The following is a 15860-nucleotide window of genomic DNA, read 5'->3' on the forward strand; positions in this document are numbered from 1 at the left end:
GCTTTATCAGTTATAACTGCTCACTAAAAAAACTCTTGAAAAACGTTACTGCTTAACTTTTCAACGTAAAGACTCAGATATTAAGTACTGGAAACAACAAATCACATATCTCACTTTTAAATTGTGTATTTTGAGTTACTAGAACAGTTACAGTGTATAAGAGTTGAAGTAAACAAGTCTTAAATTTGCAAATTGTCATATCTTTTTTTCTTTCCATCAGAAACTTCCTTCAGACGAGATGCTGTTACACTTCAGTAGTTTAGCCATGCATATGAGTGGTGATGTCATTCTCAGAAAGGTAAGCAACCATGATTTCATTTTCCCACCTCTGGATGTAAAATAGATCAAAGATACATCGTTTTACTAAAGCTCAGTGGAAGTAGACATCTCAATGGTTTCTTTAGAATGCTTCCAAAATTTCTCGGAAAATGGACCCCAAATCCAACGAAGAAAGTAGCTTCTCTATATCTTATCAGAAATCAGTAATTCATGATGCCCCGTACGTTTGTGTACTGACGATCACTATTATTGAAACATCCTTCCGAAGTGGAATGTCATTTCAAAGTTGTATTGAAAGAACTTGGTCCATCTCCGTTATACAGCATCAACCATAGTAGGCAATAGGAGCCAACCAAATTATGGAATAGATAGGGTTGAAGGATGTATCATTTCATATTGTTGTTTCATTCACAGGCCAGAGGACTGCTTCACCAATTCAGACTGCTTCCCAGAATTCCCTGCACGCTGGATGGTTTGTGTGAGATGTGTGGGCCGGGCATGTGGGACAGCGGACACATCCCGGAGACTTTCTGCATCGGAAACCACGAGGAGGGATTCAAATGTCCCCACAGCTACAGCGAAGAAAACCTGAATGACAAATCCCTGCATATTAGGATGTCACCGGTCTCGTAATCCGTAACTATTTATTTACAAGAGGGTGGGGATTTAGGAGAAGCCTTATTATTTGAGAACAAGGCCAGAGAAATAAAATGTATATAGTATAGAAATAGAAAGTAAAATCTTTCACTAAAAAAAATAAAATTTAGGAGACTGTTTGTGTAGACATGTCTCCAGACAGCTTAATTGTCTAGAAGCCTAGTTTTGGTATGATACCCTAAAACTTACTGCATAAGCTTTGGAGTACATATCTAAATCACAGAGGTTCTAGCCACAAGATAGCAGCTGTATATTCAAGTATTCTCAGATTTGGAGGCACAATGTCATGTATTTCTGACAAGAATTTTGTGTGACCTATGAACTTGCATAAATTATACCCAGATAGTATAATGTATTGAAATCTAAACGATGTAGGAATTGGCGAAATCCGCATTTTGTCATTTGTGTTTTGTTCAGACTTAGCCATGATGTAATGTACAGGAAAACTGCAGAAAGGAGCTCAATGGTAATTTGAAACAGAGCTTTTAATTGGTTGTTGTACCAAGGTATGAGCCAATCAGGAAACTCAGCAATAATGTCCTAGTGCAGTCTACACAGGTAGTAGTGGATAGCCATAGCTGTGTACTTGACAATAGAGAAAAAGCCAATTTACTCTGTAGCCAGGAATGAAAAATGACACTGTTTAGAAATGCTAGCTGCCATTAAGCATACTTACTAACAAGAAAATAAAAATGCCAGCCACGGTTAGATAAATGTTGAAAAGGATTTTAGTGCAGAGGCAAACCAAACAGGCTTAAAATTTGGCGTTTTGTCATTAAATGTATACTGTCATCTGTTCCAATTTGCTACAGTTACCATGGAAAGAGAAAATCTAACCAATCACAGATTTTAAGCGGGTGGCCGCTTTTTAAAAACAGCGCCCTCACATGTGCATTTGAATACCAAGGAACAGCCCTTTGACCATATATGGGCATATTTAGATTACAGGTGACTGTATACCTTTAAAAGTTAAGAGTGCTACGTGCTAATTCAAATGTATAGGAAGAGAAAAAATTCAGGCAGGAGTAGGCATTTTAATGGTTTAGCAATAGTATTCCAATAGTCAATCTTCCATTGTGGTTTGATCCAGAACTGGACAATTTAGAAAATAGCCATGATGGATTGTTCATATTATTGGCAGAGAGATAGAGTTCAAATTTCTGGGAAGATTTTACTTGAGATATATATATGATATTATATACATTGGAAAATTCTGTAGATAGCGTAATTGTACATTTAGAATGAAAGATGATAAAATTTTAGGAAGTCATATAACAGTGGAGAGCATTTACAAAAATATGAAAAAAATTATGGTTGTGTGGCTTCTTGAATAATTCATAGACGCCTTCTCATTGAGTATTACCATATGAATAATTTTGTGGTCAACAGTCCTAGTGAAAATTGGAAGATGGACCAGTCTACAATTGTTACACATAGAGAGATATCTTGTGAGTGTTTATAAACTAGAGTTTGTCTGTTGTAAAATTTATTCAATACATTGAATTACTGTTCAAGAGTGTTGTACGATTTGAACTCTGCACTGCCCAGAGTTCATTGTTTGTTTGTATGTTTTTTATTTTATTCTGGGGAATCAAGTTTCTTTTCTGATTGTTGTGAATGATAGAAACTTTGACCAAATCAAGGGTATATATTGGCTGAGAATTACTTTTTTTCTGTCTATCAGACCTTAATTTGCACAATTCAGTTGTCTTTAGTCCACCAGACAGGTACAAACATTAATTAACTGTACTTCCCCATGACTGCTATAATTATTTGTCTTGTTCATAAGGATTCGTGGAACCTTTGTCACTGTTAGAGCATATACCCTTTGTTGTTCAAGTCATTATTCAGCCATTGTGAGTCCAATTGAAACAATGACAAAGTTCTGCAGTAGTAGTGCTACCAGTGGATACATTTGCCACATACACACTGACTGTCAATATCGTACATCTTAAACGTTTATTATCCTCAGGCATAATGCAAGGACTCACACAAACAGGACCAATCATAGAACTTGATGAAACATCCTTCAAACTTTCATTTGTACATCTTATATCTTACACTGAATCAATTTACCACTCTGGCATATTTTACATCTTGCAATAAAGTAAAACTTTTATCTATTCATAGCAACACTTGGGGTGAACAAGTTGACATGTAAATTGTACTATTGCCGATATATAACTTGCCGAAAAGGGTGACTAAGCCTTTACGTTTCCTCATCCTGACTATAATGTTGATCCCAGTCATATAGGGAAAAGAGATGCTGCTTATATACATGTAACACCAGTAATTTCAATCTGTATTTTACCTACCAGTATTCCTGGCAGCTGAAGCTTGGCATCCATTTTGAAAACATACTAACAGTATAGCTGTGGAACCAACCTATCAATCCGAGCAATGGCGCCCTCTTGTGTCAGGGCTTATATTCAGAGCGTTTTGCTACTTGACTTCACAGTTTATTTCAATGCACATTGATAATATTTATAGCTTTTATCTCATTTGAATCACAAAAGACAATATAATATTATTGTTAATGTGCATGTTTTCAACTTTATGAAAATGTATTTTGCAATATTTGCCATGTTTCTATCAGGGCTCGAAATTAGCGGTAGTCCCGCGTCCACAGACTACCAACTTTTGCCTGGGGCTACCAAAGTCCATGAAATGGTAGCCCACATGGACTACCAAAGCCTGGGACATGAAATAAAGTCAGTACTTGGTGTGCCATGTCAGCTCTTTCACTTTTGGACGAGCTAAATGCAGTCAAACCCAGCTGGACACAGTAAGGCCAGGCTATGACTTTGTTTTGCAAATTACAAAGACGACCTCGCGATGGAACTTTGCAACAAAGTTTCAATATCTCAACTGATGTACTTGGATGACAGGATGAGAAAATGATGGCCAATGAAAACGTATTCTCATTGCATTCTGTTGATCAAAATGTATCAATCACAAATTCCTCCCTATTACAGAAAGCCCGTTGTCTGATTTTAGCCCTGCTGAGAAGGTGATGGTCATTGCTATGATGACTATCAAACTTGACATACAACTCTGAGAATGAAACGGGTTGTCAATACAATGATAGGTCACCAAACTTTTTAGTGTACTGTCGTCAATTATACCAGTTTCCTTTGGGTAATAAAGGTGAGCAAGTATTCACATCAAATGACTAACAAATTCACTTTACGGGCAGAATCTTCAAGTTGAAAAATAGCTTTTTCGTCTCTTGAAAAAAATCCCTAAACTAAAATATGCATGGGCTACCAGCCATTGTCACTGGACTACCAACTTCAGAAAATGGTAGCCCATGTGGACTTCCAGGGAAAAAAGTTAATTTCGATATTTGCCATGTTTCTATGTATCTTTCTGAAAATGTTTTGAACAAATGCTTTGAATATCATGGTACCGATTTTTCATTTACCTTTTCTGATAATTGGATTGGATTTGATTTGTATATTTGGGTTATTGCACAGATGAATACCATATCTTATGCTGATTACTAATTTTCATTTGGTGCTGGCAGTTATAATTTCTGAATTCTTTTTCTTCATAGTTGAAATTACTAATCATACTTCAGTTCAGAATATTTATCAACAATTTTCCCCTCCACACTACCTAAATATTGTTACAAGCTCTTTGTTTTCCGTATCAGAAATGGACCTTTACAGAGACACATTTGGATGAAAAGAATGTTTTCTTTGCCATTTGTCCAATCTAACCTTTGATTTTGCAGGGTAGAAATCCATGAAATTACATATAGAATTCATGTTATTAGATCATTTTTATTTTTACTATCTCCAGTTTAAAGAAAAATGTGTCACTGCACTGATATTATTTATTGATATGAGAGAAACAAAAGGATGAAAACTTTTTTCATACTTCATGTAATTTCTAAGGAATAATTTCAATAGTAGGCTATGTTCTCTGCAGTCATTTGACTTTTGTTTGTTCCAAACAGAAAACAAAACTAAGAACTGTTCAAATACTGCAATCCTTATGTTGTATAAGTCTAGTAAAAGTTTAATTCTTTTAATTGGCTATACCTACACAGAGAAAAATTGTACGACTTGGGTACCTTGTAATTGGAGGGATGGCATTAAAATCTACCAAGCTATTCATTGTTGTTTTGATGATGTATAATGCTTTTGTCCTTTCAGTAAATCACATAGGGTAGCCATGTTTTGTGCATTTTGTTGGCATAAATCAAGTGCAGCCATATGTAAGGTTTGTTTGTAGAAATTATAACAAAATCCTGATTTGTTTGCATTTTAATATTACAGGAGACATTTAGATCAATACCAGTTGAGTGTGGCAAGCAAGCTCAAGCCCAGCGACAGTTTCAAAAGGATGTTATGTGCAATATTACTGGAATTGGGCATATATGGTTTTGCCAGCTATAAGTGGTAGATTGCCAGTTGTTTTTTTGCTGTAGTTTTTATAAATTATTGCCAGTGGGTGCTAAAGTTATTAATGTTTTTGCCAGTATATTAGAACCAGGGTACCAGTTGAAGATATTTGATGCAAAATTTGTGTGGAAAGCTGTGTTTAAAATTTTACAGAGAAAATGCAGGATTGTGTATTGTTAGCTTGAAAGAGTTAATGTTCAAGTTTTTCATGTCAGCAAGGAAGTTTCATCTTTGCCAGTTAAATTTCATAATTATTATGCTGTCCTGCCAAGCAGTAAATATCACCACTGAATTGACAGAGGGCTGACTTTTAATCACAAAGACAAGAAATGTCCTGAGAAAGGCAGAAATTGTACATTTGAGGTTTCCACGGAGAAAAGTTCGATGCTGACAGGCGTGAGCAAGTCTGAGACCCAACTCACCCTTTCATCACCATGGTTTGGCCAAACCCATTGTTGTAAATGGTGATTGTGGACCTTTTTACAGAATATTTAGGAGGAAAAGGTTAAAAAAGTATAGATCTGCACAGGATTGCATAGAATTCCAGCAAATACACTTGGAACTGTTTTCTGTTCATTGACATTCACTTTCTGCGCCCATGAATTTGACAAGAAAGGTGCATTAGCTTTGCCGAAGCATGTAGAATACATGTACCGTTTTCGTTGCATGTTGTGTACTTAATTTATTAAAGAATTGTCAAAAATGTCTTTGGAAACAATTAAAGAGTAGACTACAAATGTTTAAAAGAAAATTGTCTTGTGTTTGTTAAGATAGCTACGGTACCTGTGTGTGTCTGTATGTCTGTGTGTGGGTGTGTGTTCACATTGGTGTGTTCTGATTAGATGAAACCTCACACCTGTTGAATCTGCCATGTTGTTTAGGGTTAGTCGTCAGAAAAAGTGTAAAGGGATTGTATGCAGATAATTAAAAAATGTACATAAAGGGTAGTTAACAAAATCTCATTGCGTTTGAATTTTTGAATATGAGTAATATTCAATTACCCTGATTTTTTGCTGACTTTGTGCCGGCTGAGAGGAGGTAAATTTCATTTTCATGAGTCAGACCTGATCATGAGTTAAAGTTCAAAGCTTTCTGGTAACCATTTGAGGCCATACAGTCCAATTGTGTGTGGGTTATGGCAAAGATACAAATTTCTGAACTTCTTGTCCAAACCACCCCTTAAAGGATGGATGAATTTTTTGTTTCCCTTTATTCTGTCATTTTTTTATAAATAACTCTAGCAGCTTTTATAGTAAAATCCTCTTCCCCATACATCATTACCTTCTCGATATACATATTCCCAATTAAAGCTCATCTCAAGCAACCAGTTTCTGGGTCCTTGCTTTGTAGGGCTAGAGTGGTGCATCGTGGTTGCTATGGGAAGTTTGTCCAGCAGAACTGGAAAAATTACCCCTCATTTTGCCTGATGTGGGATGTTAAAGAGTTTGCTTGTCATTGTAAGACCTGCTGCGAGGCAAATTATGTTCTTCCTCATTCGCCTGGCCAAAAATTTTAGATTTTTATTACAGAATGGGTGATCAGAATCCTGTATATCTACATTTCCTTCTGCATAATTTTGTAGTTGAATGGCAGACATACTCCTGTGAATATTTTGATGCAAAAGAAGCAAGTTGGAAAATTTATGGCAGTTTCTCCTTTTCAATGCATCACTGCCACATTTAATTATCAGTGGTCGATCCACCCTTGCCTTCGGTTTAAAATTGCCAAGATGGAGGAAGTAACACAAGAGAAAACAGCACTTTTTTAAAATTTTGACAGTCCCAAGCGAGTTAACGAAGTTGTCTACAAAATCTCAAAAACACAGATAAGTTTATTACTCATCTGTGTTTTAGGAGGTGGTGCTTAAAATTATACCAAAAGGACATCTAAAATGATGCGACAGAACCTTTCCATACGTACACATACCACAGGTAATTTTACTACAAGCTACTTCATGTACGTATAGGGTATTGCAGGCCAAAAGCCTTGTAATGTGGTTCTGAGTACAACTGCCACCTATCTTGCTGAATGGACCATAGAAATCATTCATCCATCTACCAAAATGTCATGGTTTTCAGCGTTGATTACACGAGCTGCCGACAGAATTGTGGATAAATTTTAATGTTTTAGCACCTTTTTAGTTTCATTCAGAACATTGTTGGTGTCGAAGTACCATTTAGGGATGGACCATTAGACCTTGGAGGGGGGGTGGTCACAATGAAATTGTGAAAATTTTTTTTTTACTATTGTAAATTTCTGAAATTTTTTTTTTCCAATTGAGATTAGCTGTGCAAATTTTTTTTTTTCAGAGTAAATTTTCAGATTTATAATTTTTTTTCGTTCGTCACTGTCTGAAGATAAAGAGGGCAAACATGTGGTGCGAAGCACAAGCGCAAGCCGTCACTGGGAAGAGGTCAGGAGAGGGTGTCCCCTGCTGCTGTTGGAGCTTTTGAAAAATACAGATTAAAATGGTGTTATTTGGTGGAACTTGGGGAGTATTTTTGCGGGGGTGGTCAGGAGGGGGTGTCCCCCTCCTGCTGTTGGAGCTTTTGAAAAATAGAGATTAAAATGGTGTTATTTGGTGGCACTTGGGGAGTATTTTTGCGGGGGGAGGTCAGGAGGGGGGTGTCCCCCCTCCTGCTGTTGGAGCTTTTGAAAAATAGAGATTAAAATGGTGTTATTTGGTGGCACTTGGGGAGTATTTTTGCGGGGGGGGGGGGGGGTGGTCAGGAGGGGGTGTCCCCCCTCCTGCCGTTGGAGCTTTTGAAAAATAGAGATTAAAATGGTGTTATTTGGTGGCACTTGGGGAGTATTTTTGCGGGGGGGTGGGGTGGTCAGGAGGGGGTGTCCCCCTCCTGCCGTTGGAGCCTTTGAAAAATAGAGATTAAAACGGTGTTATTTGGTGGCACTTGGGGAGTATTTTTGCGGGGGGAGGTCAGGAGGGGGGGGTGTCCCCCCTCCTGCTGTTGGAGCTTTTGAAAAATAGAGATAAAAATGGTGTTATTTGGTGGCACTTTTGGAGCATTTTTTTCGGATTACACATCTTCCTCTGAAACATGGTCTTCTTGCTCCTCAGTAGCTTCCTATAGTTTTGAAAATTGACTATTTTGGTTTCCTGGCTTCCCTTTCTACTGCGTGGTGAAATGCCTACATTCACCCCACCAAACATCATGCATATCTCATGATTTACAATTGATTTTGACAAGCTGAGAAGCTAAAATAAGCTAAATAATATAGTGAAATTTGCATATTTGTGTTTTTAGAGCAATTGTTGCCCTTTTTTGATCAAAACATCTATTTCTCTGTAGCAGCATGTCCAAATTGATTGGATGTGTATAGATGTGTTGAAATTTCAATATTTGTCTTTTTGGCAATTTATGCCATTCATGGTCAAAAAATCTGTATTCTCTGAAAGGGCTTGTCCAATTTCTTTGAAATTTGCTACACAAAAACGATTAACCATGCAGATTTATTCAGTATTTGCTATCGAGAAACTTTCTAAGTTCAACCCTTTTATGTGTTTTTGTGTTGGGATTTGTTGGATAGATGGCATTCTACGTAGTGTATTGTTGAATGTTAAAACATGTGTTGCTGTTGTTTTTTGAGGCTGTTTTTTGAGAAAAAAGAATTGAAAATGCCTTTTTAAAAGCAAAATAATACATAATTACTTGATATGTTGTTTTATCATTATTGACGTGTTTCTACTTGTTCACCCATTCTTGCATTCATCATTGTAATAAAATGCTGTGAAAAAAATGAAACTGATGTGGCCTGCATCTGTTTACCTTGATCTTAAAAGGCAAATACAACTTTCTGTCTTGACAATCATACCATAGTTTCAATGTTTTACCTAGTGTACCTGCTTGGTTTGTACGCAGGAAACAAGTAGAAAATAGGCTCTATAATTTCATAATTTTCAAGTGATCAGAATACAAAAGTCCTGAAAAGATAAGATAATCACAACTTCCAGTATAAAGGATACAGTCACTCTAAATGTATAAATTAAATTAAAAATGTGCCAGGAGGATGTATTAAAAATACAGAAAGTTGCTTACTGTCGGTAAAATCTAAACAAATTTTAAATTTTAAAGACTTTTGCAGATTTTTTTTTTTACGCCTTTGTCTTCTTATTTATTTTTTTTTTATTTTGCAAACTAGTTTGAAGATTTTTTTTCCTAACTTTCTGCTCTGAAATTTTTTTTTTCTGTTTTTGACCACCCCCCTCCCAAGATCTAATGGTCCGTCCCTTACAAGATTTCTGCAGGGGGTCGAACATTTTAGCTTGGGGTGGGGTGGGGGGATTATCTATTTTCAAGGACTTTTACGGGACTCAAGGATTTTTCCATGACTTTCCGGGACTTTTCCAAGACTTCAAAGTTTCAAGGACATTCCACGGGCGTACACGTGCGGACCGTGTATTTACATGTACTTTGAAAAAAAAAAATTGACATGCATGCTGGCCGTCTGAAAAAATGTGTATAAATAATATATATTGGCCAAACGATGAATGCGGGAAAAAAACGTTGAAAACGGAAAAACTGTTCCGTCAAATCAAATAAAACTTGGTATGTAGACCACCACCTAGCACGTCCTCTGTTCATCTCGTGGTACCGGGTCAAATATAGTACAAACTTCAACTTGTCAGTACGTGCGAGCTTGATGCAAAAAGCGGATCAGCGGGAAGATTTTCAACACTGTATGGCTCTTATTCGATTGGCTAATTTCCCCAGCCAATCGGTGTGCAACAATACGGAAACATTGTTTGCTTTGTAGTTTACTTTTACGTTCACAGGCACAGTATATAAATACGCGTTCGTTCCTCTTTTGTCAACTATATCAGTGTATCTATCTATCGATATACGAAGGAACCTCAACGAATTAGCATGTCTGGCCGAGGAAAGGGCGGCAAAGGTCTCGGAAAAGGAGGCGCGAAGCGTCATCGTAAAGTTCTTCGTGATAACATCCAAGGTATAACCAAACCGGCTATCCGTCGTCTGGCCCGCCGTGGTGGTGTCAAGCGTATCTCTGGCCTAATCTACGAAGAAACCCGTGGTGTGCTGAAAGTTTTCCTGGAGAACGTAATCCGTGATGCAGTTACGTACACCGAGCACGCCAAGCGTAAGACAGTCACTGCCATGGATGTTGTCTACGCTCTGAAACGCCAGGGTCGTACTCTGTATGGCTTCGGCGGTTGAATAAATCACAAACTCAAAATCAAACGGCCCTTTTAAGGGCCACCACTTCCTCCAAAAAGAGAGCTACCGTTCCTGGATAAGAATGTTTATAATCGACCGTACCAATTTGTTTGGTAAAAGCTACAAGTTTATTAATTTTTTTGTGCCAACATTGTTTTGCTGACCGCAACTACTAGAGTTTAAAGAATTGCATTTTTAGTCAATTTTCGGGATTTTAATAAAAAATTTCTATTCTCGACCGCGGGTCATCCGGGTATTTGCGGTTTTTTACGTCATTTTTGCGTCAGCATCGTGAAGGGGTTCTGATTTTTCAACCACCAAAACGATATTCAAAGTTTCAATATACGTAAATGACATAAGGGACGGACCATTAGATCTTGGGAGGGGGTGGTCAAAAAAAAAATCAGAGCAGAAAGTTAGGAAAGAAAGATCTTCAAACTAGTTTGCAAAATAAAAAAAAAATAAGAAGACAAGTGCGTAAAAAAAATTGCGAAAGTCTTTAAAATCTTGATTTTTTTTTAAATTTTACCGACAGGAAGCAACTTTCTGTATTTTTAGGTACATCCTCCAGGCACATTTTTAATCTTATACATTAGAGTGACTGTATCTCTTAGGGATGGACCATTAGACCTTGGGGGTGGTCACAATGAAATTGTGAAATTTTTTTTTTACTATTGTAAATTTCTGAATTTTTTTTTCCAATTGAGATTAGCTGTGCAATTTTTTTTTTCAGAGTAAATTTTCAGATTTATAATATTTTTTTAGTTGGTCACTGTCTGAAGATAAAGAGGGCAAAGATGTGGTGCCAAGCACCACAAGCGGCCACGCAAGCGGTCACCGGGGGGGGGGGAGGTCAGGAGAGGGGTGCCCTCCTGCTGCAGTTGGAGCTTTTGAAAAATAGAGATTAAAATGATGTTATTTGGTGGCACTTGGGGAGTATTTTTGCGGGGGGTGGTCAGGAGGCGGTGTCCCCCTACTGCCGTTGGAGCTTTTGAAAAATAGAGATAAAAATGGTGTATTTGGTGGCACTTTAGGAGCATTTTTTTCGGATTAGGCCAGGAAGAAAAAATAAATTGTTCATCGGTATCGCCGCTTCTACTTTGGCATATTTGGAAATTTTTTTTTTTGATAACGGCAAATTCTTACTTCCGCATTACAAATATGTTTAGTACTGCCGCTGGTGGCGCCCTACACTTTGTCGAGTTTTCGCGGGCACGGGATTTTTAATGAGACTTCCTACGTGTTTGTACGGACTTAGTTGACCGCCAACACGTTGTTGTGACGTCTGAATTTGGCAAATCACGACGCAAAGTGGGTCGATTTGGTTAGGTTAGTACATGTCACATCATGAGTATTAATTTGATCGCCAACATTCGACGTGATGGCCAACAGTTCTAAAGACGCTATTCAGTGTTTGTCCTGATATTACGTTCGGCGATTTGTTCAACAAGATCGTGACAGCAGATGGACGGTGCATCCGATTGAATGAAATCGCATCGAAAGTATAAAAAATTACGGCAATGACAAAACACATGGTTGCGTCGATGTTAAAGTACGATCTGAATGATGACTATATAACTTCACTCCGATCACAGTACAGTGTTGTTAGACCATTGTGTAAACTGTGTAGAGACAGCGCATGCAGACAGTGGTAAAGAGGTCAAAACATGGGGCCAAAGTAAAATGAAAAAACTCAGATGCTAGGTCCCACCAGGACAATATTAAAGGACAATACTGAATTGTTGGATTTCAGTGATTTGCTGTACATTTCAGTTTTTTTCTGAGAGAATGTTGAAATATTCAGAATATGTTGTGCAAACACTAACTGTGAATGTAATGGCCTATGTTATTGTTGGGAAATATAGTCTTGAATTCAGTTACCAGTATCAGTGTTTCTTGTCTGAGATATTTCTGGTAAAAAGGGAAACAATTATCTTGCCTTTTCTGCATCTGTGCAAAAATGCCAGTGAACTGCGCTTACCGTCGGCCTAAAAAAAAAAAAAAAAAAAAATTTCGCTCGCCCGCTCCTGGAACTTGGTCCAAAAAATCGATGAACAAGATTTTTTTTTTCTCTGGCCTTACACATCTTCCTCTGAAACATGGTCTTCTTGCTCCTCAGTAGCTTCCTATAGTTTTGAAAATTGACTATTTTGGTTTCCTGGCTTCCCTTTCTACTGCGTGGTGAAATGCCTACATTCACCCCGCCAAACATCATGCATATCTCATAATTTACAATTGATTTTGACAAGCTGAGAAGCTAAAATAAGCTAAATAATATAGTGAAATTTGCATATTTGTGTTTTTAGAGCAATTGTTGCCCTTTTTTGATCAAAACATCTATTTCTCTGTAGCAGCATGTCCAAATTGATTGGATGTGTATAGATGTGGTGAAATTTCAATATTTGTCTTTTTAGGGCAATTTATGCCATTCATGGTCAAAAAATCTGTATTCTCTGAAAGGGCTTGTCCAATTTCTTTGAAATTTGCTACACAAAAATGATTATTCATGCAGTATTTGCTATCGAGAAACTTTCAAAGTTCAACCCTTTTGTGTGTTTTTGTGTTGGGATTTGTTGGATAGATGGCATTCTACGTAGTGTATTGTTGAATGTTAAAACATGTGTTGCTGTTGTTTTTTGAGGCTGTTTTTGAGAAAAAAGAATTGAAAATGCCTTTTTAAAAGCAAAATAATACATAATGACATGATATGTTGTTTTATCATTATCGACGTGTTTCTACTTGTTCACCCATTCTTGCATTCATCATTGCAATAAAATGCTGTGAAAAAAATGAAACTGATGTGGCCTGCATCTGTTTACCTTGATCTTAAAAGGCAAATACAACTTTCTGTCTTGACAACCATACCATAGTTTCAATGTTTTACCTAGTGTACCTGCTTGGTTTGTACGCAGGAAACAAGCAGAAAACAGGCTCTATAATTTCATAATTTTCAAGTGATTAGAATACAAAAGTCCTGAAAAGATAAGATAATCACAACTTCCAGTATAAGGGATACAGTCACTCTAAATGTATAAATTAAAATTAAAAATGTGCCGGGAGGAAAGTTGCTTCCTGTCGGTAAAATCTAAAAAAATTCAAAATTCTAAAGACTTTTGCAGATTTTTGTTTTACGCCTTTGTCTTCTTATTTTTTTTTTTTTTTTGCAAACTAGTTTGAAGATTTTTTTTCCCTAACTTTCTGCTCTGAAAATTTTTTTTTCTGTTTTTGACCACCCCCTCCCAAGATCTAATGAACCGTCCCTTAAACTGGAAGTTGTGATTATCTTATCTTTTCAGGACTTATAACTATAGACTTATAGAGCCTGTTTTCTACATGTTTCCTGCGTACAAACCAAGCAGGTACACTAGGTAAAACATTGAAACTATGGTATGGTTGTCAAGACAGAAAGTTATATTTGCCTTTTAAGATCAAGGTAAACAGATGCAGGCCACATCAGTTTCATTTTTTTCACAGCATTTTATTGCAATGATGAATGCAAGAATGGGTGAACAAGTAGAGACACGTCGATAATGATAATACAACATATCAAGTCATTTTGTATTATTTTGCTTTTAAAAAGGCATTTTCAATTCTTTTTTCTCAAAAACAGCCTCAAAAAATAAAAGCAACTCATTCTTAAACATTCAACAATAAACTACGTAGAATGCCATCTATCCAACAAATCCCAACGCAAAAACACACAAAAGGGTTGAACTTTGAAAGTTTCTCGATAGCAAATACTGAATAAATCTGCATGAATAATCGTTTGTGTGTAGCAAATGCTGAATGACAATTATCTGAAGAATTTTTCCACCACAAAAAAAGAGCATGATTTGTTAAAACAAATCTTAGGGGACTTATGTAGCAAATTTCAAAGAAATTCGACAAGCCCTTTCAGAGAATACAGATATTTTGACCATGAATGGCATAAATTGCCCTAAAAAGACAAATATTGAAATTTCACCACATCTATACACATCCAATCAATTTGGACATGCTGCTACAGAGAAATAGATGTTTTGATCAAAAAGGGCAACAATTGCTCTAAAAACACAAATATGCAAATTTCACTATATTTTGCAAACAGCTTGTCAAATCAATTGTAAATCATGAGATATGCATGATGCTTGGTGGGGTGAATGTAGGCATTTCACCACGCAGTAGAAAGGGAAGCCGGAAACCAAAATAATCAATTTTCAAAACTATCAGAAGCTACTGAGGAGCAAGAAGACCATGTTTCAGAGGAAGATGTGTAATCTGAAAAAATGCTCCCCAAGTGCCATCAAATAACACCATTTTAATCTCTATTTTTTCAAAAGCTCCAACTGCAGGAGGGGGACACCTCCCTCCTGACCCCCCCCCCCCCCCCCGCAAAATATTCCCCAAGTGCCACCAAATAACACCATTTTAATCTCTATTTTTCAAAAGCTCCAACGGCAGGAGGGGGGACACCCCCCTCCTGACCTCCCCCCGCAAAAATACTCCCCAAGCGCCACAAATAACACCATTTTAATCTCTATTTTCAAAAGCTCCAACAACAGGAGGGGGACACCCCCTCCTGACCTCCCCCTGTGACCGCTCTCGCGGTCTCTTGTGGTGCTTAGCACCACATCTTTGCCCTCTTTATCCTCAGACAGCGATGAACTAAAAAAATTATAAATTTGACAATTTACTCTGAAAAAAAACACACAGCTAATCTCAATTGGAAAAAAAAATTTAGAAATTTACAATAGTAAAAATAAAAATTCACAATTTCATTGTGACCATCCCCCTCCAAAGATCTAATGGTCCATCCCTTAGTATGTCTGGCCGAGGAAAGGGCGGTAAAGGTCAAAAAGGAAGCGCGAAGCGTCATCAGAAAGTTCGTGATAACATCCAGGGTATACTAAACAGGCTATCGGTCGCCTGGCCCGTCTTGGTGGTGTCAAGCGTATCTCTGGCCTAATCTACGAGGAAACTTGTAGTTTGCTGACGGTTTCCTGGAGAACTTCATCCGTGATGCAGTTGCGAACAGTGAGAACGCCAGACGTAAGGCAGTCACTGTCATAAACGTTATCTACGCTGTGGGGCGCCAGTGTCCGACTCTGTATGGCTTCGGCGGTATAATAAAAAAACTCACCGAACGACCCTTATAAGGGCCACCACAACCTTCAAAAACAAAACTGCCGTTCCCTGATGTGAATATATGTACTTGACTGTAATACATTTGTTTTGGTAAACGCTACAAATTTATTGAAATTTTTTGTGCCTATAAAATTGTTTTGCCATCTGCAAATTTCTTGTTCTTTAAATGGTGCATGGGCAATTGAAGTACGGGAAA

At 37.4% G+C, this 15860-nt stretch overlaps 2 protein-coding genes across 6 annotated transcripts in view; both read left to right on the forward strand.

Moving 5' to 3' along the window:
* LOC139151098 (TBC1 domain family member 16-like) overlaps window positions 1-2228 on the forward strand; it is a 42328-nt gene extending 40100 nt beyond the window's left edge. For all 5 annotated transcript variants that reach the window (XM_070723636.1, XM_070723640.1, XM_070723638.1 and 2 more), the window contains 2 exons: window positions 221-298; window positions 694-2228. In XM_070723636.1, the coding sequence (XP_070579737.1) occupies window positions 221-298; window positions 694-912 (297 nt within the window). In that variant the 3' untranslated portion in view covers window positions 913-2228. The remainder of the gene's footprint in view (window positions 1-220; window positions 299-693) is intronic.
* An 8000-nt stretch (window positions 2229-10228) lies between these two features.
* On the forward strand, window positions 10229-10569 carry LOC139152342 (histone H4). Its single transcript, XM_070725479.1, has one exon. It carries the CDS (start codon window positions 10229-10231, stop codon window positions 10538-10540), a length of 312 nt encoding a protein of 103 aa, XP_070581580.1. The 3' UTR covers window positions 10541-10569.
* Window positions 10570-15860: the final 5291 nt, after the last annotated feature.

Source organism: Ptychodera flava, chromosome 15 (genome assembly GCF_041260155.1).
Source record: "Ptychodera flava strain L36383 chromosome 15, AS_Pfla_20210202, whole genome shotgun sequence".
NCBI lineage: Eukaryota > Metazoa > Hemichordata > Enteropneusta > Ptychoderidae > Ptychodera > Ptychodera flava.